At 38.0% G+C, this 22,131-nt stretch overlaps 1 protein-coding gene across 2 annotated transcripts; it reads left to right on the top strand.

Moving 5' to 3' along the window:
• Positions 1-11,014: 11,014 nt before the first annotated feature.
• On the top strand, positions 11,015-21,435 carry nrl (neural retina leucine zipper). Of its 2 annotated transcripts, none has more exons than XM_038280691.1 (5): positions 11,015-11,179; positions 14,376-15,183; positions 15,274-15,546; positions 17,622-17,840; positions 19,547-21,435. In XM_038280691.1, the coding sequence occupies exons 2-5, from the start codon at positions 14,566-14,568 to the stop codon at positions 19,706-19,708; spliced, it is 1,272 nt and encodes a 423-aa protein (XP_038136619.1). In that variant the 5' UTR covers positions 11,015-11,179; positions 14,376-14,565; the 3' UTR covers positions 19,709-21,435. The 2 variants fall into 2 exon arrangements, with proteins under 2 accessions (XP_038136619.1, XP_038136620.1); XM_038280692.1 differs by having other exon boundaries at positions 11,016-11,179; positions 15,274-15,537.
• Positions 21,436-22,131: the final 696 nt, after the last annotated feature.

Below are 22,131 nucleotides of genomic sequence, written 5' to 3'. Positions count from 1 at the left end.
CTAAAATACCTCCTCTAACTACAATTGCTTTATCTCTGGAAGGTGAGGCAGCATCTGACGTAGACATAGAATCTGAACCAGGTCTAAACTGCTTTGAGCCAGTTGAACTTTCAGAGTTAGCAAAACTATTGTCTTCATCTAATTTTCAACTTGTATGTTAGAACCAGTTCCAACAAGGTTATTTAAGGAAGTATTCACTTTGATCTTGTCCTCCATTTTAGATGTGATTAATCTATCTCTGTTACAGAGATATGTGGCAAATGCTTTTAAGGATGCTGTAATGAAGCCTTTACTGAAGAAACTGTCTCTAGACCCAGATAACTTGGTCAATTATAGACCTATTTTATAGACTCATTTTCTGACACGCTTTATGGGCAAGTGGCGTGGTACACCCTTGACAGGTCGCCAGTCCATCGCAGGGCTATGGACCTATATCCAATTTTCCTTTCTTATCTAAAATTCTTGAGAAAGTAGTTGCCAAACAAGTGTGTGACCACTTACACCATAATGAACTTTTTGAAGAGTTTCAGTCTGGCTTTAGAGCTCATCATAGCACTGAAACAGCTCTGTTGAAAGTTACTAATGATATTCTCAGATAATGGACTTGGATCTGTACTTTTCCTGTTAGATCTAAGTGCTGCGTTTGATACAGTTGATCATAATATTCTTTTAGAAAGACATGATCATATAGTTGGAATTAAAGAAACAGCACTAGACTGGTTTAAATCTTATCTATTAGATCGATTTCAGTTTGTTCACGTTGATGACAAATATAGGCTCCCAATCGGTAGAATTATTAGACTGCATGGGATTAATTTCCACTGTTATGCTAATGATACTCAGCTATATCTGTCTATAAATCCAGATAGATTACATGCATGTCTTGAAGACATAAAAACCTGGATGACTCTTAACTTTCAGCTTCTGAATGCAGACAAAAAAGAATTTATATTATTTGAACCAGAGTCTCTGAAAAATAAGCTGATTAGTCAGTCACTTCATTTGGATGGGATTAAACTGATTTCAGATAATATAGTAATAAATCTTGGTGTTGTTTTTGATCAGGACCTGTCATTTAAATCCCATATCAAAGAGGTTTCTAGAATTTCCTTCTTTCATCTGAGGAATATCGCAGAAATTAGAAATATCCTGTCATGGGGTGATGCTGAGAAACTAGTCCATGCATTTGTTACTTCAAGGTTGGACTATTGTAATTCTTTACTATCAGGAAGTCAACAAACTGTAGTTAAAAGCCTTCAGCTGATCTGAAATGCTGCAGCTAGAATTCTGATGAAAAAGAGAGATCACATCTCTCCTATTCTGGCCTCTCCTCATTGGCTTCCTGTTAAATTCAGAATAGAATTTTAAATCCTTCTTCTCACATATAGAGCCTTAAATGGCCAAGCTCCATCTTATATCAGAGATGTGATTGTTCCTTATGTCCCTAACAGAGCACTTCGCTCTCAATCTGCAGGTTTACTAGTGGTTTGCCTCGTCTGTTCCTGTTTGGGTGTGACACCATCCTGGAGAGGAGTATCTACTCTGCAGCTGCCATCAACACCTTTGTTTATAGATGTTGAAGATTGGCATGTTTTTCAGTGTAGTCTTGTTTCTCTGACTGTGACTGGTTGTATGTGCTCTCTTCATCCTCTGACCTGGCAGTTGGCTCGGAGCTCATCTACCTGACTGCGTGTTTCCTGGGGCTGCTTTTTACAGTTGCTTTTTGTATCTCTGCTTCTGTCTCCTTGAACCCCAGCAGATGGCCGCTCACACTGAGCCTGGTTCTGCTGGAGGTATCTTCCTGCTAAAAGGGAGTTTTTTCCTCTCCACTACAAGCATGCTTAGTGTGAGGGATTGCATACGAGTCAATGAGTTGATGCAATCAACTGGTTTTCCTTAGATAGAAAACTTTGAATCAATTTGACTGTATGATCTGGTGAATTCTAAAGTGCCTCGAGATGACATGTGTTGTGAATTGGCGCTACACTGGAAAAACAATCTAGAAATAAGTAAAAGTTTCTTAAATTAAGTGTATTTACCCTTAATTTGAGTAGGTATATGAGATAGTTTGCCAATGGAATGGAAATTTCTACTCTTAAAATAAGATAATTAGATAATATGGACTTGAAATAAGACAATGCAATTGTGTTTTCTTATTTTAAGTGTAAATTGTCTTATTCCATTGGCAAGATGTCACCTTTACTTCCTTAATTCAAGAACAAATGCACTTATTTTAAGAAAAAAACAACTTATCTAGATTTCGATTTTTTTCCAGTGTATATAAATGAAATGAATTGAAATTAAAATATCCTTTGATGAGCAGGCTGACAGTAGTTCAGCATCGATGCATCTATACACTTGTATACTATTTTCATGAATATACTTTGGGTCAAAGGTTCCCCACACTTTCACTAACACACTGATAGTGGGAAGCTACATTGTATCCACAGCTTCCCTTGGGCTCACTGAAAGATACAAGGCTGCTGTACACAGGCACACAGAACCCTCTGACTGTCACTAAGCAATACAGGTGGAGTGTCTTGCCATAACACTGAAAGTTGGAGCCGTGGCTTGAACCGACATATTAACTATTCAGTATACAATACGAAGTAATTAGTAAAACAACATACAAGGAAAATCTATGAAAAACTTTCTTAAGTTAAAAAAGTCAATAAAGTGTTTCTAAGTGAGTTCGAGGTCAATGAACGAGCTGCTTTCAAACAACCTTGGAGGTGAATAGGTTTAAATTTGTGTAATGTACTTCAAAAATAAAATGCTGCTCTAACCTTAATAAATTGCTTCAACTGGTAACAAGTGATTGAATCAAACTGTTTCAACTTACACTGAGTTAATGAGTTGAAAACTTAAATAAAGCACGATCATTACAGTAGACCTCTGCTCTATGTTTATAATTATGATGAAAGGCTGAGAGCATAGGGACAAAATCAGGGAGAATTTCAAGAACAAGTTGTTCCTTTCTGTAGGAGCTTCTAGGTTTGCACAGTGGTGACACAAATATGCCAAAACTTGAAAATGCTTTATCTTAAAGTAGCTTAATACTCTAAGAAGTTTCATTAAATCACCACAGGAAACCAGTCCAGTAATTCATAAACACATAAAACTTTGTTGATCTCTAAAGCGGGGAAATATTAAGCCTGTCTACTGGTGCCAGTAAGACATGTAAGGTGAGACATGTAAGCCTGCTGCTTGTAGCAGAGTTAGTGGGGATTAGGACATGTATATGTGGGATAAAGCCAAATTATTGGGACCCTGCAGACCTCCAGATCACACCATCTGTCTGAACAGAGCAGGCCTACCATCAGCTCTGTCACTCTCTCATTCACACTGTACTGCCTGCATGGACCTCACCTTATATTGAGTTACAATATCAAATAACCTGAGGTCAACTCATTAAAAAAACTCAACCATTACTTGCAGCAAGGCATTTCCTGAGTTTTTTCTCACTTTGACAGCTCATGCCACACGACCTCATACAGCCTTAAGAACCTATCAAAGGATAAATGCTGAAGGATATGAGATCTGGGGTTAATGGAGGGTCAGCGTCCAATTCATGGGTTTTTGAGCCCAATGCGTGATCCACCGGATTAAAGGGTCATTTCAGTTCGGTTTGCTAACTAACTTCAGTAACTGATGTGGGTTTTGTGCTTTAAAGCCAGTTTAAGATGCAGCTGCGGCTGCTTCTAACAATCAGAGTCATCATATTATAACCACATCACTTGATTGGTTAGATTCAGGTCCCTAGAAAGATGGGTTGCACAAATTCCACATGATTCTTGAAATAAAATCTAAATCTTTTTCTTTATTTTTCTGCAGTTTGTCACTGTATCAAGAAAAATACTTGATTCTGTATCCAAGCAAGTATTTAAACTTTGACAGATTTATTTTGTCATTTTGTATACACAAGTGTAAACAAAAAGAAATTTAGAAAATCTCTCTAGACAATTTTATTTTTTAAAGTGCAGTCTTGATAAATTAAGCAGCAGCTGATGTTGAACTGCTTCTAATGCCTCCAGCTCCTGAATCCCTCGCTTCTCCTGGCTCAGGAGAGGAAGAGGATGATGATGACGATGCTGTGAGGGTGGTAGCCCCATGGGTTGAAGACACTGACGTGGTTGAAGCAGCAGTGGGGCCATCAGCAGGTTTAGCAGCGAAAGACGATGCTGGAGAAGGTGTGGAAGCCAGAGGGGGCCGGGAGGAGCCATCTGGGGATGTTTCAGCATTTGGCAGGGAAGCATCTAGAGCCATGGGCTAAATATTGGTAAGAGACTGCAGGTGCTTAGGGGCCCCGTCACTGACACCTTTTGTGGACTAGGACGTCTCTTTGCAGATGTGCTGGTGCAAAAAATTCCTCTTAATCCAACCTGATACTGGAGTGATTGACGAGACCTTATTTATACCCCAACACATGCCAGATTTCACCATGATGGTGAGCTGTTTAAACACGACACCAATAGCAAAGCAGACAGTGGTACTTTTAATTACTATGTTATTAACTGTGTATAGTTCATTAGACAGTTGGTAAAAAATACACTCATATAATATGTTTCAAACCGCAATAAAGATCTTAAAATAATTATGTATTTGAGGGTTTTTTTTACACTACGAATCTATGCTCATACCCATACACTATGGGTATGAGCATAGATTAAAACCATAACCATTATTTACAATGTGTTAGCAACGATAGATACCCAAAAGAGGTACTTAAGCGGATTCCAGAAAAGAAAAAGCAAAGAAGAGCTGCTGGAAGAACAGAAAAAAACTTCCCAAAATAAGCACATTCTTTCAAAAAACCGAAGAGGGGGTGGTGGACGTTGCTTCTACAGTGAGTAAAGATTGCGACCAGGAGATGAATGGAGAGAGCTTGAGTGAGGAGGGTACTGTGAAGCTGAAGGTAGCCCGATAAGACTCATTTTACAGCCACTGGTTTGTGACCTACAACAGGATTCTGATTTAATTCCTTCCACCCTACTTGCCTTTTCTCTGAGAAACCCCATCAATGAATTCTTCTCAGCTTGGAAATGGACAGTATATGTCACCAGAAACACACTGATGACCCTCCAGACTGCTGTGCATGCATCACATCACAGCAGAGGCCTGCAGAGGGTAAGAGGGTAAGACGGTCTAAAAGATTTTATAGATATTCACCATGATTTGGATGACAATATTTGGCTCAGCGGACATAAGAGGTATAAGAGGACTGCACTGTCATTCCAACAGCACAGCATGGACAGAGTTCCCTAAAGAAATTGTTCTTTATTCACATTTTTATTTAATTTTTGTTCTTTGTGGTATACAGTAAAACATTTCTCTTCTGTATGGCAATAATATCATCTATCTACAAATATCTGCACAAACAGTAATAATATAAATTGTCAACCAGTAACTCTTTCACATCCACCAAGGTATTTTGAATTGTACCTGAAGTACAATTCACAATACACGTCATCAAAACCTTGGCCATAGTTTACATAGAAACCTATAACATTGTTACATCTGCAACTGCCCAAGTCATTTGCCTGCCTTATCAAACACAATGAAACAGGAACTTGTTATTATGATGTTACTGACATGTTCATGGCTGTTTACTCTTGAGAGATGAAATAATGATTAAGAAAAAGAGATGCTGTTTTGTTATTTTTACATTTGGCTTTGAGAAATAAGCCTACTGTTTCACAAGTGTTGAGGATGATTTGATAAATGTACTGAGGAAACAAAGAAAAAAATGTAGCAACTAATATCATAAAATCAAAATCAGACAAGAAGTATAGAAAAATGTTTAATATATTTAATATACAGACAGACAGATGGATCCAAAATCTCATAATGCTGCTCAAAAAGTATTACATTTTTTTTTCCAAACAAATGAACATAAATATTATTCATTTTTCTATATCAAAGTTCTTCATCAAGATGAGGTACACCCAAAGCTACACCCAGAGGGGTGACGGTAGCGTTGGATGAAGGAGTTTGCCCTGCAACCGTAGGGTTGTTGGTTCAAGCCCTGGCTGCGGCTTTCAGAGCCGTTGTGTCCTTGAGCATGTCCCTTCACCCTCATTACCAACTAATGGTGGTCGGAGAGAGAGTACGGCAGCCTCACTTCTGTCAGTGAGCCCCAGGGCAGCTATGGCTACAATGTAGATTACCACCCTCCACTGATGGTGAATATCTGAATGTAGAGTAAAGTGTTTTGGTCAAGTCTCTTGACTTAAAAAAGTACTATATAAGTACAGGATGTTTACTATTTACAGTTCAAATACAAATCCATACAGGACACATTTAGGAGTGTGTTTTATCTGTTGTTAAGGTTTTGGTTTCTCCAGCAGGAGTGATAGATTCAATCTCATGTCAGGGTGCTTTAATGCTGACTGTTAACTCAGTAAATGAATGATTACACCCAATGCTACTGCTTGTATTACAATCATTTAGGGCTGAAACAATTAATTGGATTAAACGTGATAAATCGATAATTGAAATAATCTTCAACTAATTTAGTAATTGATTAATCGTTAACTGGGATGCAGAGACTAAAATGTGCCTTTAGCTGACAGAGCAACCTACTTAGAGCAGTAATTATATCGAAATTGTAAAAAGTATATAAATATTTTGCATTTAAGATTAAAAAAAATGTTTTCATCTGTCAATATGTTCTATTGAGAACTCCACATGTGGAAAAGTTTTAGTTTCACCTGGTTTAATTTTGTAAGAAAATCTCTTCAAAGGAACTGTTTATCAATCGAATAATTAAAAAAAAGGACAGATTAATCGATTTGCAAAAAAATTGTTAGTTGCAATCCTACAATCATTACAGTAATATCAGTGACTCCTTAAAAAACGACTCATGAGTACAGCATACTTTGCAACAGTAGGCCAAGCAGTGATCAATGGGTTCAAAGGTCGGACGTGAATGTGAAGAGCATTACATATTGGATGCATGCAGGCTCTGCTGCAGATGCAAAGGAGGTAGTATTAGCAACAAAGTATGAGGTAAGTTCCTCTGTGTCTCTCCCTGTCTTTGTCTCTCACCCTCATGAGAGGCCCTGTTAGTTTAGCTGCTAAGCTTTCCCTGGAAACACATGATGGACAGATAGAGATGTTGAAACAGGGAGTAGAGGAAACAGGAACTCGGAGAAAGAGAACAAATGTCATTTTACTAGTCTTCATTTAAATTAGCTGAGATTGCATTTTCAATAAGGTACTTATTCTGTTGCTTTTCATTATTATTTATGCCATCTGATCTAAGATTTATCTTTATTTGTAAAGTCACTAAAAAGTCTGCATCAAACTGCTGTCCTTGTGTTGTTGTTTTTTTCATGACTCAGCATGTCTGCTTGCATTAAGGTTTTGTTTACTGCCTAAGTCAGATTTGCAAAGACACTATTAACTCACTGATTCCTCAACGAGACACTATTAACACACACAGAGACTCAGGATTAACAAGTTTAGCTTTTAAGGAGCATTGAGAAATGCTTGTTTTGCATTTCCCTGCTCACCAGTCTTAGATTGACATCTTTGTATTAAAATATATAGTTTTAAGCCTTTTAAGTTAAATTCAAGAGAGATAATAGAGGAGTGGAGACACAGAATATGACAGTCATATTCTGTCTTTGTGAAATGATAACCGTTAAAAAAATATATATATTTTACAGTTAATAACAATTATTTTAGATACAAGGTTAATCATTTAGCTCATTCTAAAATGAAAGACTGATATTTGTTTTAAAATAAGATAAGCATTGTATTAAAAGGGAGGTTGGCTGCCTGTATATTTTATATTAACAAATAAGTAATATCACGTGCTATAAATAAGTACAAACATTAGAAGAAACAATATTTCTCATTTAAACCTGCTGATAGAAAAAACATGAGATCCCTTTATGTTTTAATTTTTCAATGTAGAGTGATTTAAAATACTTAAATTATGTCCCTTTTGTTGGCACTGCAGCAATTAACCTCAATATTTTTTTTATAATTTTTAAGCATTAAACCAATACAGACTGGTACACGGATGTGAAGGTAAATGATAGATTAATTTAATGTTTTCTTTTATGATACCCCGTTAAATTTGATGTGCACACTAAATTAAAGGGCTAGCTCATTATGAGCTGTTTAAAACTGTCTGGTCATAAATCCAAATAACTTATTTGGACTGTTCTTTTCTGTACAGATATTTTCAAATGGCTAATGCTAGATGAAATGCTTTATATTATTTGTCAAATTTTCGAAAAAGGTACTTTGTAGAAGAAGAGGCTTGACCAGGGTGACATTCAGGTGCGAGCTCTCATAAGGACATATGCGCTTCTTGTCTGGATAACATTTTCCCTAATTGTAAGTTTTTAGGTTGTTTGGTAGTTGGTTTGTTTTTCTCAGATGTTTTTTCTCAGATAAGTATTTTGTAACATGGCAAATGCTTCTGATTTTGCATTATAATATAACCCTGCCCAAAACTTACCCACAGATTTATCCCTGATCTGTATGCTGTTTCCTTGATCTCCATTATGGTTTTTTCACTCAAATTTTATTTCTAAAAAAAGAAAAAAAAAAGGGGGGGTGGGGGTGGGGGTAGCTTTAAAGAACACCTGAGAAATGCTTGGTATTCAGAGGACAGCCACATGAAATAGAGATTTGATCAAACAGAAATACTGAATAAAAGAGGTGGGAAAGATGTTCCATTAAGTAACCTTCAGGAATTTATATTGTGATGTCAAACCAGGATAAAATATGGTAAGGTGTGATGATTTTTTTTACATAATCATGTGCAGAGGTGTCAAGTACACTTTTTAAGTATCTATACCATTACTTATTTTTATTGCTACTCCTGACTCCTACTCATTACATTTTCACACAAGTATCTGTACTTTCTATTCCTTACATTTTTAAAACAACTGTTACTCGTTACTCTTGGCTTCGGTTTAATGCAGGGATCATGGATTAGCAGACCAAGGTCCGGTGTTATGCCAAAAAGTGTGTGCCTGCCGAGATATACATCCCCAGGGCGGGTTTTATGAACAATATTAAATCCAAAGATTATGACCGAGGTACGGCTGATTTATTTGTTGTAGTCTCTTGTTATTGACAGACAACAATAAACAGTGATGGCCGACGGGAGTTTGGAAAGTGCAAAGCTTTGTCTGAAGCGGAAAATCAAACGTGCATCTACCCAGCACAGCGTTCACAGACCAGTGTGACGCATTCACAAGCGTCAGATAGCTATGGTGCATTCAGGAGCATGGGACATTACCCACTTACAAGGAAAGAGACATAATGGGAACAGAACGTAACTCATACAAAAATGTATTTATTGAGAAACAGTGTAGGCTTTCTTACAATACTGAATGCTCTATAATTGTATTTCTGTTATTTTTTTGATTAAGCACATCTGCTAGCTTTCCAAGCACATCTGCTAAAGCCTGTTTAAAAGGTCCAAATTAATCTTCAGATCATACAGCGACAATTGCACTGTCATTGTTTTACAGGGCAGAATTTACATTTGATGACCCTTGTCCTTAAACTACTCATGGATATACAGCAGAGGTGCTCAAGTCTAGTCCTCAACAGTTACCATCCTGTCACTTTTAGATGCATCTCTTCTCTAACACACCTGAATCAAGAGGCTCAATCCCCTCATTAAGCCCAACAGAGGCATGTTAACCAGCCACTCATCTGATTCAGGTGTGTTAAAAATGGTTGCATCAAAAAGTTGCAGGATAGTAGCTCTTGAGGACTGGACTTGAGTACCACTGATATACAGGAATACAGTCATTCAAATGTCAACTCATCTGAGAGCACTGGATGCCATTTTTGGCAATTTCTATTTATTTTTTTATTTAAAAATTCAATGTATAACATGAATGCATAAATACCTCATTTTTTTCAGTGTTAAATTCTGTTTAAAGTACAGATCATTAAAAATGTCTCCAGACCTTTATTGGTTGATGATTTTCTTTATTCGTACCCCACTGATTTTTAATTGGTTACCCCTGGTTTAATGTTTATAAATATTTATTTAACATCATGTGCGCCATCCAATGCAGATCATTGGCCTAGTGTAATTGGATAAGTCATATAACACAAACTCCCATTGGTTAGCTAAAGGAAATAATCAGAAGCAAGCAGGTGTTCTTCAAACTGCAAATGTGAATTATCTATGCCATGCTACAATATAGGATTCAGAAAAAAATGTTGAAATGTCTGAAAGGTCGTACACAGGCGAGAGCGTATCGGGAGATGAAGACGGAGACCAACAAGACCTCCCTCATCCTTTGCCATATCTCAAAGAATTTTTCAAAATAGTCGAATAATTGAGCTTTCAATTCATATAGTGGCATCTGGCTGTTATTTTTTTAAAGGTTACTTTATACTTTTATACTTTAAGTATTTTTTGAAACACATACTTTTCTTTTTTACTTGAGTAAAGAGGTCAAGTTGATACTTCAGCTTTTACCAGAGTGTGTTTAAACTGCAGTATCTATACTTCTACTTAAGTAACAAATGTGTACTTTTGACAACACTGATCATGTGCACTGTAATTTTCACTCCGAGGGATTGTCCACAGTGGGGCAGCATAGAATCTATAGTTCATCTACAGGCCCACAGCAGATGTGTTTGTTTTAATAGTCGAGTTATTATCTCAGTTCTAGGACAGCCAGAGTCTGATCTGACAATATAAAAAGGTGGTAGAATAGAAATCATTTGTTACATATAGCAAATAGTTTTACAGTCTCTCTGAGTGAAACTTTATCGAATGATGGGCAGCAACCAAAGGAGGTAATCTGATGAGTCCCCCTGTGAAGGACTGAGAGTTACAGCAAAATAGGACACAAATAAAACCAGATTTGAGAAAAAAAATAAAAACATAAAAAGGTAGCGAGGCAGCGAGACATTGCCAGAGTGTTGAACATGTGAACCGCAAGAGAGGGATAAGGGGGGCAGGCAGAGAGAGGAGGGAATTGTTGCAAACAGGGATTTGCGGGGGGGGGCAGTCAGTGACAGAGAGCTATACCCACACACATAGATACACACCCAAATACACACATTCTGTTTCCTCTGTCTCTTTTCGAACGTGTCAGTCAACCAGTCAGTCAATTATTTTTGTACGTGTGTGTGGTGGAGATGCCTGAAAGAAGCTGGTAACCATCTTTCATATCTATGAGCCACGGTAAGATGTTTTCCTTCACCTTGACCAACCCTCTCTGAGATTTTAGGTTATCTGCTGATTCTGTTTTCCTTCTGCTTTTGGGTTTTCGTAAGTGTGTTTTTGCCATGACTCTGGTCCTGAGCCAGACGGAGGCCTCCATGGAGCCCTAACACAATTTCCTTTCTTTTACAATCCATTTTAAGCCATGGGGGGGGGTCATTTGGATAATTACAATAATTAAAACTAAAGGTCTGTAATTAGTATAGGTGGAAAACAGCTTAGCTCTTCTGAAGCTTTCTTTGATATCTTCAGCAGCGCAGATTAGATTAGTTTCAACTTTTCAGTGATATGGGGAGACAATTAGCTTATCCACTGTGTGTAGATTTCTTTGGATGGTTCACCTTGCTGGATTAATGTCAGATTATTTGCTTCAAAGTTTTAAAATTCTAATATGAAACCTTTCAATGACCATCAAAACTCAGAATTCTGATTTATGGGCTATATAAAAATCTTTAGGTGTATGAGTCAGTTTAAAAGGTTTTTAGTTTGTTTATAGAAAGACTCTGCCTCTGGATTAAAGTCTGAACCTCTTAGTAATTGGATTTAGTCTTGTATCTTTCTGTCAAAAATGATTAGGCCTATTTAATTTTTGTGCTCTACATAGTACTAAGTTCAGTGGGATCTTTTAATTAAAACAACTAAATGTGAGCGATCCTGTAGAGTAGATGTGTAACTACACCAATATTAACATAACACCTGATCACAGGATGACACCACCCACCTAAAGTCGTTTACTGTTTTTACTATATTGGAAAATGAAGGAATTACTTGATTAGATCAATTGAAAAAAGAACTCCTGAATATGAATAAAATAGTTTTTTAAGATAGATATCCAGTCTCTTAAGGTGTGTATATGTGGATGTTTGTACAGCGACTGCCGATATTGTCTAGTCATTCTCTGTAATACCACAATGGTAAGGGCTGGAAAAACATAATTAAAAAATATATTTTTAAACTTTCTAACTTGAAAAATGTAAATTGTCTTTGAACAGTAATTTTCTAAATGTTTAACAAAAAGTGTTTTCTAAATGAGAATGGAATGATGAAGGATTTTAAAAAAAATTACAAAACAAATTCTGCAGTTCAACTTATATCTTTATAAATATATATGTATGTATGTATATATAAATATATATATATACAGGTGCTGGTCATAAAATTAGAATATCATGAAAAAGTAGATTGATTTCAGTAATTCCATTTAAAAAGTGAAACTTGTATATTATATTCATACATTACATACAAACTCATATATTTCAGATGTTTATTTTGTTTAATTTTGATGATTACAAATGACAACAAATGAAAATCTCAAATTCATCATATCAGAAAATTAGAATATTGTGAAAAGGTTCAAAATTGATGGCCCCTTGTGCCATACTCTAATCAGCTAATTAACTCAAACCACCTGCAAAAGCCTTTAAATGGTCTTTCAGTCTAGTTCTATAGGCTACACAATCATGGGGAAGACTGCTGACTTGACAGTTGTCCAAAAGACGACCATCGACACCTTGCACAAGGAGGGCAAGACACAAAAGGTCATCGCTAAAGAGGCTGGCTGTTCACAGAGCTCAGTGTCCAAGCACATTAATAGAGAGGCGAAGGGAAGGAAAAGATGTGGTCGAAAAAAGTGTACAAGCAAGAGAGATAACCGCACCCTGGAGAGGATTGTGAAACAAAACCCATTCAAAAATGTGGGGGAGATTCACAAAGAGTGGACTGCAGCTGGAGTGAGTGCTTCAAGAACCACCACACACAGACGTATGAAAGACATGGGTTTCTGCTGTCGCATTCCTTGTGTCAAGCCACTCTTGAACCACAGACAGCGTCAGAAGCGTCTTGCCTGGGCTAAAGAGAAACAGGACTGGACTGCTGGTGAGTGGTCCAAAGTCATGTTCTCTGATGAAAGTAAATTTTGCATTTCCTTTGGAAATCAAGGTCCCAGAGTCTGGAGGAAAAGAAGAGAGGCACTTCATCCACGTTGCTTGAAGTCCAGTGTAAAGTTTCCACAGTCAGTGATGGTTTGGGGTGCCATGTCATCTGCTGGTGTTGGTCCATTGTGTTTTCTGAGGTCCAGGGTCAACGCAGCCACATACCAGGAAGTTTTAGAGCACTTCATGCTTCCTGCAGCTGACCAACTTTTTGGAGATGCAGATTTCATTTTCCAACAGGACTTGGCACCTGCACACAGTGCCAAAGCTACCAGTACCTGGTTGAAGGACCATGGTATCCCTGTTCTTAATTGGCCAGCAAACTCTCCTGACCTTAACCCCATAGAAAATCTATGGGGTATTGTGAAGAAGATGCAATACACCAGACCCAACAATTCAGAAGAGCTAAAAGGCACTATTAGAGCAACCTGGGCTATCATAACACCTGAGCAGTGCCACAGACTGATCGACTCCATGCCACGCCGCATTGCTGCAGTAATACAGGCCAAAGGAGGCCCAACTAAATACTGAGTGCTGTACATGCTCATACTTTTCATGTTCATACTTTTCAGTTGGCCAACATTTCTATAAATCCTTTGTTTTTATTGGTCTTCAGTAATATTCTAATTTTCTGATATGATGAATTTGAGATTTTCATTTGTTGTCATTTGTAATCATCAAAATTAAACAAAATAAACATCTGAAATATATGAGTTTGTATGTAATGTATGAATATAATATACAAGTTTCACTTTTTAAATGGAATTACTGAAATCAATCTACTTTTTCATGATATTCTAATTTTATGACCAGCACCTGTATATATATATTCATATATGAGACAATTCACCCACAATCAGATTGATTCAAAGATTTCTATCTAAAGAAAACCAGTTGATTGCATCAATTCATTGACTCAAAGGCAATCCCTCACACCGAGAATGCTTGTAGTGAAAGTGGAGAGGAAAAACTCCCTTTTAACAGCAAGAAACCTCCAGTAGGACAAGACTCAGTGTGAGCGGCCATCTGCCGAGGTCGACTGGGCTTCAGACAGAAGCAGGCTTTTTTTTTAATTTTATATATATATCTATATATATAGATATATATAGATATATATATAGTGTTTGTTCCTAAAACTTCTCAGTGCTAAGTTGCTAAGTGAAGAATAAATTTTTTTTTGTGACCCTACAATCCAAACTGTTTTTATTATTTTCTTGTTTCTTCAGGACACAATAATCCCAGACTAGATCAAAAGGACAAACACTTTTTCGCAGCAAAATCTCCTCTGTCACTTAACTTCCTCGTATCACTCCTGTTGCCGTCTATGAGCTGTGCCGTGGCAGCACAGTGGGCTGTTCTGCAATCCTGACCCACAGAGAAACTCAGTAAGAGCTCCAAGTAGCAGCAGCAGACACCATGTCTTCTCCTTCCCTCCCCATGCCTTCTCTCCCCCCAAGTCCCCTGGCTATGGAGTACCTGAACGACTTTGATCTTCTCAAGTTTGAGGTGAAATCGGACACTCCTCCTCTTCCACCACCATCCACATATCCCAAATCAGGCCTACCCCATGATTCCTCCAGCTCCCCGTACACCAACAACCCTCCACATGACTCCAGTCTGAGCTCCAGTCCTTACAACTCGCTGCCGCCTTCGCCGACGCTAAGCGATGTACATCCGCCACCCTCGGGCTCTTCCTCCATGTCTTCATCATCATCCTCCATTTCCTTCCCCCTGTCCCTATCCAACAGTTTCACCTCTGGGATCAGTTCTGGGTCCCAGGGAAACGTGGAGTGCAGCCCAGTACATGGTGGCCCTCAAGGCCCCACTCCCACTTCTCTTGAGGACCTGATCTGGTTGGCAGCTCTGCAGCAACAGTTTGGAGGTGAGGTAACAGGACCAGCCACCCTATTAGGAGCTTTGGGAGGAGTGCCAGACAGAGGGGACAGAGAGAGGGGACCAGTTAATGGTTTTCTGGGCTGCGAGGATGCAGTTGAAGCTTTGCTGAACTCAGCTGCAGCAGCAGTCAGCTCACAGGTAACAGCAAAAATCCCACAGCCTTTTTTTCTTTTATTCCAAATGTAGCCTTAAAGGGGAAAATTTAATTTTTCCTATTCAATCATTTAGTTTCCAGGTCTTTCTCAAAGCTCAGGCAGCAATCTGGGGGACTCCAGCAGTGACAGTGGCAGAGACATCTCCTGCAACAAGGCGCCAGACATATGTCCTCGTCCGCTTGTCTTCCTGTCGTCAGCCACTCAAACGGTCCCTAATGGTGCCCCTGGTTCAGTTCCTTATCCACAGCCACTCAGCCCCCAGGCTCGCCTTCATCACCACCAACATCACCATCATCATCCACACCATCCTATGCATGCCAACCATCACCACTCACAGGTAAACCAGGTATGCATCACATTGCTCCAACTAATATTCATGGAAACAGTTATCAGAAAGGGTAAAAGTGATAACAGAAGATGAAAGATTGGGTCAATAAACTTGCATGGAAACTTTTTTCCAATCAGCTACATCCAGTCCAAAAGTTCATTTTGTTGGACAAGACTTTTAAGACCTGCACTCTGACATATGACGATACTGTCCTTCCGAGATTAATTCAATTTAATTCAATGCAGTTTATTTATATAATGCCAATTCCCAACACATGTATATCAAAGCACTTTATAGAGACAATTAAACCCGATTGATTGGAGTATTGAAATTGATTTAAAGTTTTCTATCCAGGGAAAGCCAGTTGATTGCATCGACTAGGCAATTCCTCATACCAAGCATGCATGTAGCGACAGTGGAGAGGAAAAATTCCCTTTTAACAGGAGGAAACCTCCAGCAGAACCAGGGTCAGTGTAAGCCTCCTTCTGCCAAGGCCGACTCAGGTTCAAGGAGACCCCAACAGCAGAATATTTGTTTAAAACACAGAAAAAAGTTGGATTACCCTCTGTGTTCACATGCAGTAATCCATAATATAATCCATAATATATAAAACTAAACAAGAAAAAGATGCAACATAAATTAACCTAGTGAACTGGCTGTGTTTGGAAAGGAGGCTTGGTCTAAATTGTTCAAGTTTTTATCATGTTTTTCATGTCTAGATAAAGAAGACTTTATCTCCAGACAGTAAAAGTCATATGAATTATTTTTATCCACTAAATGACAGTGATCAACCACATGGTGAAAATGTAAAATCTCTTTTCAGGCCATGAAAGAAGATTGTGTTGGTTTCTTTCTTGGTATTTGAGGTCCTCTTTAAAAAGGAGCCACCTTTTTTAAATGGGTGGCAAACTTTCATATCACACCTACATTTTTTACATTTACAGTATTAACAGCACAGTCACAAACCTATAGAGGGACCAAAAAGACCCTTGGCTACAAATAAGATTTGGACCTCGGACCTGGAAATTATATCACAAACCTAACTTTAGCTGCAAATTAATAAAAAGTATATACATTTCAACTGATTTTTTTCTTTTGTATTAAGGTGCAATAGCTAATAAGCAAGCAGAGCTAATTGAAGTTAAGCTGTTTTAGTTCAATCAAACACAGTAACATGTTCATAAACTATGTTATGACTGATTTCACAGCATAGAAAATGAGTTTTACTTGAGGATCAGAAATCAATGATTTGCTAATTGTTCTCAATTGTAGAGCTAATTGCAATTAGCAATGCAAACAAGTATAAAAACTCTCCATCATTTAAATAACTGTTAGATGATGGGAAGTGTCACTTGTGAGGCCAACAACACCCATTGCTCCGCTAGTTAAAGGTTTATAGCAGCGGACCTTCAAAATGTATGGTTATATACAGCTAAATCTTTTGAGTAGTATTTCTAAGGACAATGGGTATACCTTTAAAAAAGAACCTGATTAAAACATTGCATTGTAAAGATTATATTACATTTACACCATTTTAGCTGCATTTTTCTATCAAGTATTTTTTTTAATCTCTTATAGCACACAGTTACAGAGCAGACCATCCAAGTTAAATGCTATACTCTATGTCTGGTACAACATTTAAGCATGGTGGTGTTAAGTTATTCTGAAATAATCCTAACTGAACATAGTTTCACAAATATATAAATGTTATAATCAGTGTTCTGGTTGATCAAGATGTCTGGATGGATCTTTATATAGAGTACAGTGTGAGCTTACGTTAATATCTGCTATTATTGCTGTAGCTAATCCTTATAACTGTCACCCACACTTAGTCAGATTACATGACAGATTATGGACATGTGGTGCCGAAATGTGCATCTTGACAGACAGACGTGCTACCCCCATGCACATAAACGCACACCCACTTTGGCATATCATATGTCGCCCAAACATCCTATTAAACATTAACATAAAAGTCTAAATGTTGGACAAACCTCCCCTACATGCATCGATACTCCCCTCAGAATTGATCTCGTTGCCATTAAGGAAAGGAGGACCAACATATTTCCTCTGCGTTTTGTCCATCTGCTCAGCCATGTGGGGTGAACGAGCGCTTCTCAGATGAGCAGTTGGTCAGCCTTTCGGTGCGTGAGCTCAACCGGCACCTGCGTGGAGTGAGCAAGGACGAGGTGGTGCGCCTGAAGCAGAAACGCCGGACGCTCAAGAACCGCGGCTATGCCCAGTCCTGCCGCTACAAGCGCCTGCAGCACCGTCATGCCCTGGAGTCAGAAAAACATTTACTCACACAACAGGTGAACTCACTCTCTCAAGGTTCACTCACTTTGTAGCAGTATCTGCACCTGCTGAAATTTTCCACATGTTCACATTAAAAAAATTGGATTTTATGTGATAAACTAAAAATGTTGAGGATAACTATGAGGTGAAAAAAAGAACAGTCTGAAAAGTTTTGTTGTATTTAGCCTCCTGTACTCTGATGCTACTAGAAAAATTCAGATTAAAATTCAGTGAAACTATTTTCCTTCAGTAGTCACCCCATTTTGAGTCCAGTCCACCTGTGTTTATTTCAGTGTCAGTGTGACTACAGTGGTTCTGGGAAGAACGCCAGGTTTGTTTGAGAACATTAGTGAACAATAAGCATCAGAGAGATTAAAGAACACCACAGAATGGTCAGATAGAAAGTAAGTTATAAGAAAATACCCAAGCTTTGAGCATTCCATGGAGAACTGATTACTTCATCACCCAAAAAGGAGTGTTTATTAGTGATCAGCTGAGAGGTCAGGGGGAAGCTAGGTCCTTACGCAAGGACCAAAAAATAGGTCAAGAGGTTGTCACTCCTAGGTGAGTTCAGTGGCGTCAATCCAGAAAGTGTTCTTAATTCCATTAATTAAATCTGGCCCTTTTTTGATGCTTAAGGAGCAAAAGCAATATCTTTATGACTTTTGAATAGGCCATTCGGTGCATTTCTTTGGTCCTCTTTCCCTGCCAGAGATTTCAGGCAAAATAAATGTGTAAACTTGATTTCTATGTCATCAGTCTTTTGAAAATGCTATGTAGCTGTTAGAAATGTGTCACAAAAGAATTTCCAGTATAACTGAAATAAGCTGCTTCATAGTTACTACTGTATTTAAAATAGACTTTCATATAACATAAAAACCCCTTTCTGTCTGATTTTTTTTATATCATGAAATATAAATCAAATAAAAAAATACAGAGGACATGACCTCAGTGTCCTCAATGGTAGTTACAGCCCTGGTTGTAACTTGTGATCCCCATGTCTGGTGGATCAGTCTGTTGGGGGGAAACAAATTGAGTTGGAAAAGTAGTTCAACCATTCTGTTCAAGCATGCAAGGCAAGGTACACATGTAAAAGTTGCAGGATGAGTTTGAGACCCCTGCTTTACTACGGGAGACCTAAACTGCCCTTTTCTGCTTATATGTAAAAAAACGTACATTTAAAAGAGTTGATAATGGAGTTAGAGCGCAAAATTTTAACCATCAAGTGAGTAAAAGGTGACAGCCAACTCTAAATAAGAATGCCGGCAAGACATATTTTAGATATTTTGCAATGGTGGTTAAAACATATCGAAAAAGACCTTAAGCTTTAACTTAAGATAAATATGTTGTCCCTCGTAGTTTTGATCTGTTAGTAAATAACAGTAAACAATGTGTAATTTTCATTGTAGCGAACAATATCTAACTACTTTTATGTGTCTATCACAAAAAATCCCAGAAAATTGTGGAGAAAGATGAGAAAGTTCAATAAGTGAATACATTTGCAGGGGATCTGATTCTGCATCAAGATGAGTGTATCGTACAAAAGTTGAGTAGCAAATGAATCAAATTCTAATTCTAAAAGGTATGGTGACAAGAAACAATGCAGAAACTGAGAGCTAGGACACTTTACTGAATATTTGATATGAGGTTTTTGTAAAAGCAGCACCCTGCAGCAAAACTCTAAGAAACAATAATTATGTGATTTGTTTGCCTAACTCTGCAGCTAGAACAGCTACAGTGTGAGCTGACTCGGGTGCTGAGGGAAAGAGACGCCTACAAGGCTCGCTACGAGAAACTCCTCAGCACAAACCAAGGTGCTGGCAGCGAGGCCCCTCAGACACGCACCAGTAACCCACCGTCTCCACCCCCGGACTACTTCCTCTGAGTTTAGGTGATCAACAGATGAACAATAACGAAGAGCTTTACAAACCTGAAGCAATAAGTGATAAGTTCGGGGTGTGTGCATGGTTGTGTTTATGTGTGAGAGGAATTTTAAAGAAATTCTTTTTTTAAGTAGTTTCTGGGCTTTAAAATGATATGAAACTCTCTTTACGTGATCAAAAGAAAATAATTTATATTTTTTGACTTTACACGTAAAAAGCGTTGTTTTCATATCCCCCTAACCTTTTTACATTTTATCACATTTGAAAATGTGATTAAACTGTCCATGTATTTTATTTTCATATATATCGCTGTATTTTCAAATAAATTTATTTCTGGGCCATTTCACCGCATGCTGTGATGCAAACTAGGATGTTTTGTTTTTTTCATCAAAGCAAACACTAGAAGATAATGAATAATTGTGTTATGACTATGATTTGTAGCAGGGATCCCACTCTAACTTCCATTTCACAGTTTACATCAGTTTAATTGGTTAAATTGTGATGGTCCATCACATAACAATCTTTAAAATTCATCTCATTGTGCAGATGTTAAGTTACAAGACATAAAAAAGGCAGGGCACTAATCATACAAATTTCCTGAATGAACAAAAACACCTGAGAGCTCTCCTGCTTGTGAACAACATACAAACAAGACTGTGAAAATTATTTTAGAACAATTATATAGTCCCTCACACAGCTGTTTTTTTATCTAGCCAATTATATAACATATTTGCTATGTATAATTTTCATATGTCCAAATGAATGCTCACTGTAGCTTTTTTCCTTCCTTTTTTCATTTGTACAATAAGCTGCTAAAGCTGCAGAGGTCTGAGTAGTGCAGTGATGATATGCGGAGTGGTATGGGATTGGATTAAGTCTCCATGGCATGCAGTTGAAGATTTGCCAGCTAATATTTCACAGTTGCCTACCAAAGTTTTTAAGCTCAAAATGACTTTTTATTCTTTGTAAAGATTATAATAATAGATGAAAGAATGTACAAGGATACCTTATATCCATCAGTGATTGTGACATGGCTCTTGTGAGCAATTTGAGGAATCTACTTTTCTTGCTAGGTTAACTTAGAAGTTTTCAGCCAAGGACGGGGACAGTGTAGACTTGTTGTTTGCTTCGAACAATCTCTTTTACCTGCAAATGCAGAGATTTAGGGTTTTGTAAATATTTCTAAGTGGGGGAAAACATAGAATCAATTGATCACAAAGGAAACCAATAGGTTTGGTAAGGAAATTTGTGTGCTTGCTTCCATCTCTCCAAAGAGAATAATTTTTTTTTGTTTGTTTGTTTTTTTTGGTGTGCTGGGGGGGTGGGGGGCAAAGATCAGCTGACACAAAGCAAACCATGACACCACAGAGCTGGTCACTGTGGACTTTCTTTGAGGCCTTCTCTGAGCTGTCTCGTGGATTTATACTGAAAGGTTTCATACTTTAGGCGCTATTTATTTTGTGTGGGTGTAGGTTAAAAACAAATCAATTGTTCTCTTATTTATTCACTTATTTATTCAGTATTTAATGTTTATTTATGTACTTCTAATTATTTCACTGGTTTCTTTCCATTAGTGTGTATTTTTACTTTCTTACAGTTCATTATTTTATTCTGTTGTGATTAGGATTAACATTATTACAAAAGCAATGGCCAACCAAATGGTTTCTCCTGCTCCCATTGTAGTGTGGTTTCATATGTTTATGAAATAAAAAAAAGTTGTTAAAAAATAGCATAGTGTCCATGTATTATTCCACACCTTGGACAGAGGTTTTTACCTCTCCTCTCTGTTTCCATATCTTTCCATCTCCCACGTTCTCCTTTAGACATTGAGTGTTGGGGGCAGCCGCATGCTCCATCCATCCCTCTCTTTATCTTTGTGCTTCTATAGTGAATCGTTGACCCTGGGTGTGTGCTGTTTGGGATGACCTCATCTTGGACTATGCCTCCCCCTCTGTGTGTGTCTCTCGTTCTCTCTCTGGCCTGTATAATAGGGGCAGGATTAGGGCTATAATAGCGCTGTAGCTGTTCACTGCCGGAGTCCATTGTTGCTTTGTGAGGGAGGGGGGTTGGAAAGGGGTGTGGGTGGGTGGGGGTGGGGGGGTGGTGGTGGGGGTGGAGGTTGAGGCACTGCTCATAGTCAGAAAGATACTCTGACAATAAAATGCATTCAAAACACAAAAATCTCCATTAAAGAAGATATTTTTTAATAGCTTGGAACTAACAGCTCTAAAGGCACTCAGCAGAATGTGGAAGCAGTATACAGAGTACTAAAAAGCAAGTAGAGCCAGCCCAAGGCAGAAGCAATATTTGCAGTTACCAAAGGCCCTCTGCTGGCCTGGAGGGGTCAAGAGTTATCACACAAGAGATGGTGAAAATGTACTTGTTGTAAGGAAACAATCCCAAAATGAAGTCAGTTCACAGCTTC

The sequence above is a fragment of the Cyprinodon tularosa genome, unplaced genomic scaffold (assembly GCF_016077235.1).
Source record: "Cyprinodon tularosa strain WSP-4 unplaced genomic scaffold, ASM1607723v1 ctg163, whole genome shotgun sequence".
Taxonomy (NCBI): Eukaryota; Metazoa; Chordata; class Actinopteri; order Cyprinodontiformes; family Cyprinodontidae; genus Cyprinodon; species Cyprinodon tularosa.
Note: the sequence above shows the minus strand (reverse complement) of the source record. Positions and strands in the feature narration are given on the sequence as shown.

Coding starts and splice junctions, on each gene's coding strand:
- nrl (XM_038280691.1), top strand. CDS start 14,566: ATGTCTTCTCCTTCCCTCCCCATGCCTTCTCTCCCCCCAAGTCCCCTG. Junction 15,184..15,273: donor CAGCAGCAGTCAGCTCACAG/GTAACAGCAAAA, acceptor TCAATCATTTAG/TTTCCAGGTCTTTCTCAAAG. Junction 17,841..19,546: donor AACATTTACTCACACAACAG/GTGAACTCACTC, acceptor CTAACTCTGCAG/CTAGAACAGCTACAGTGTGA.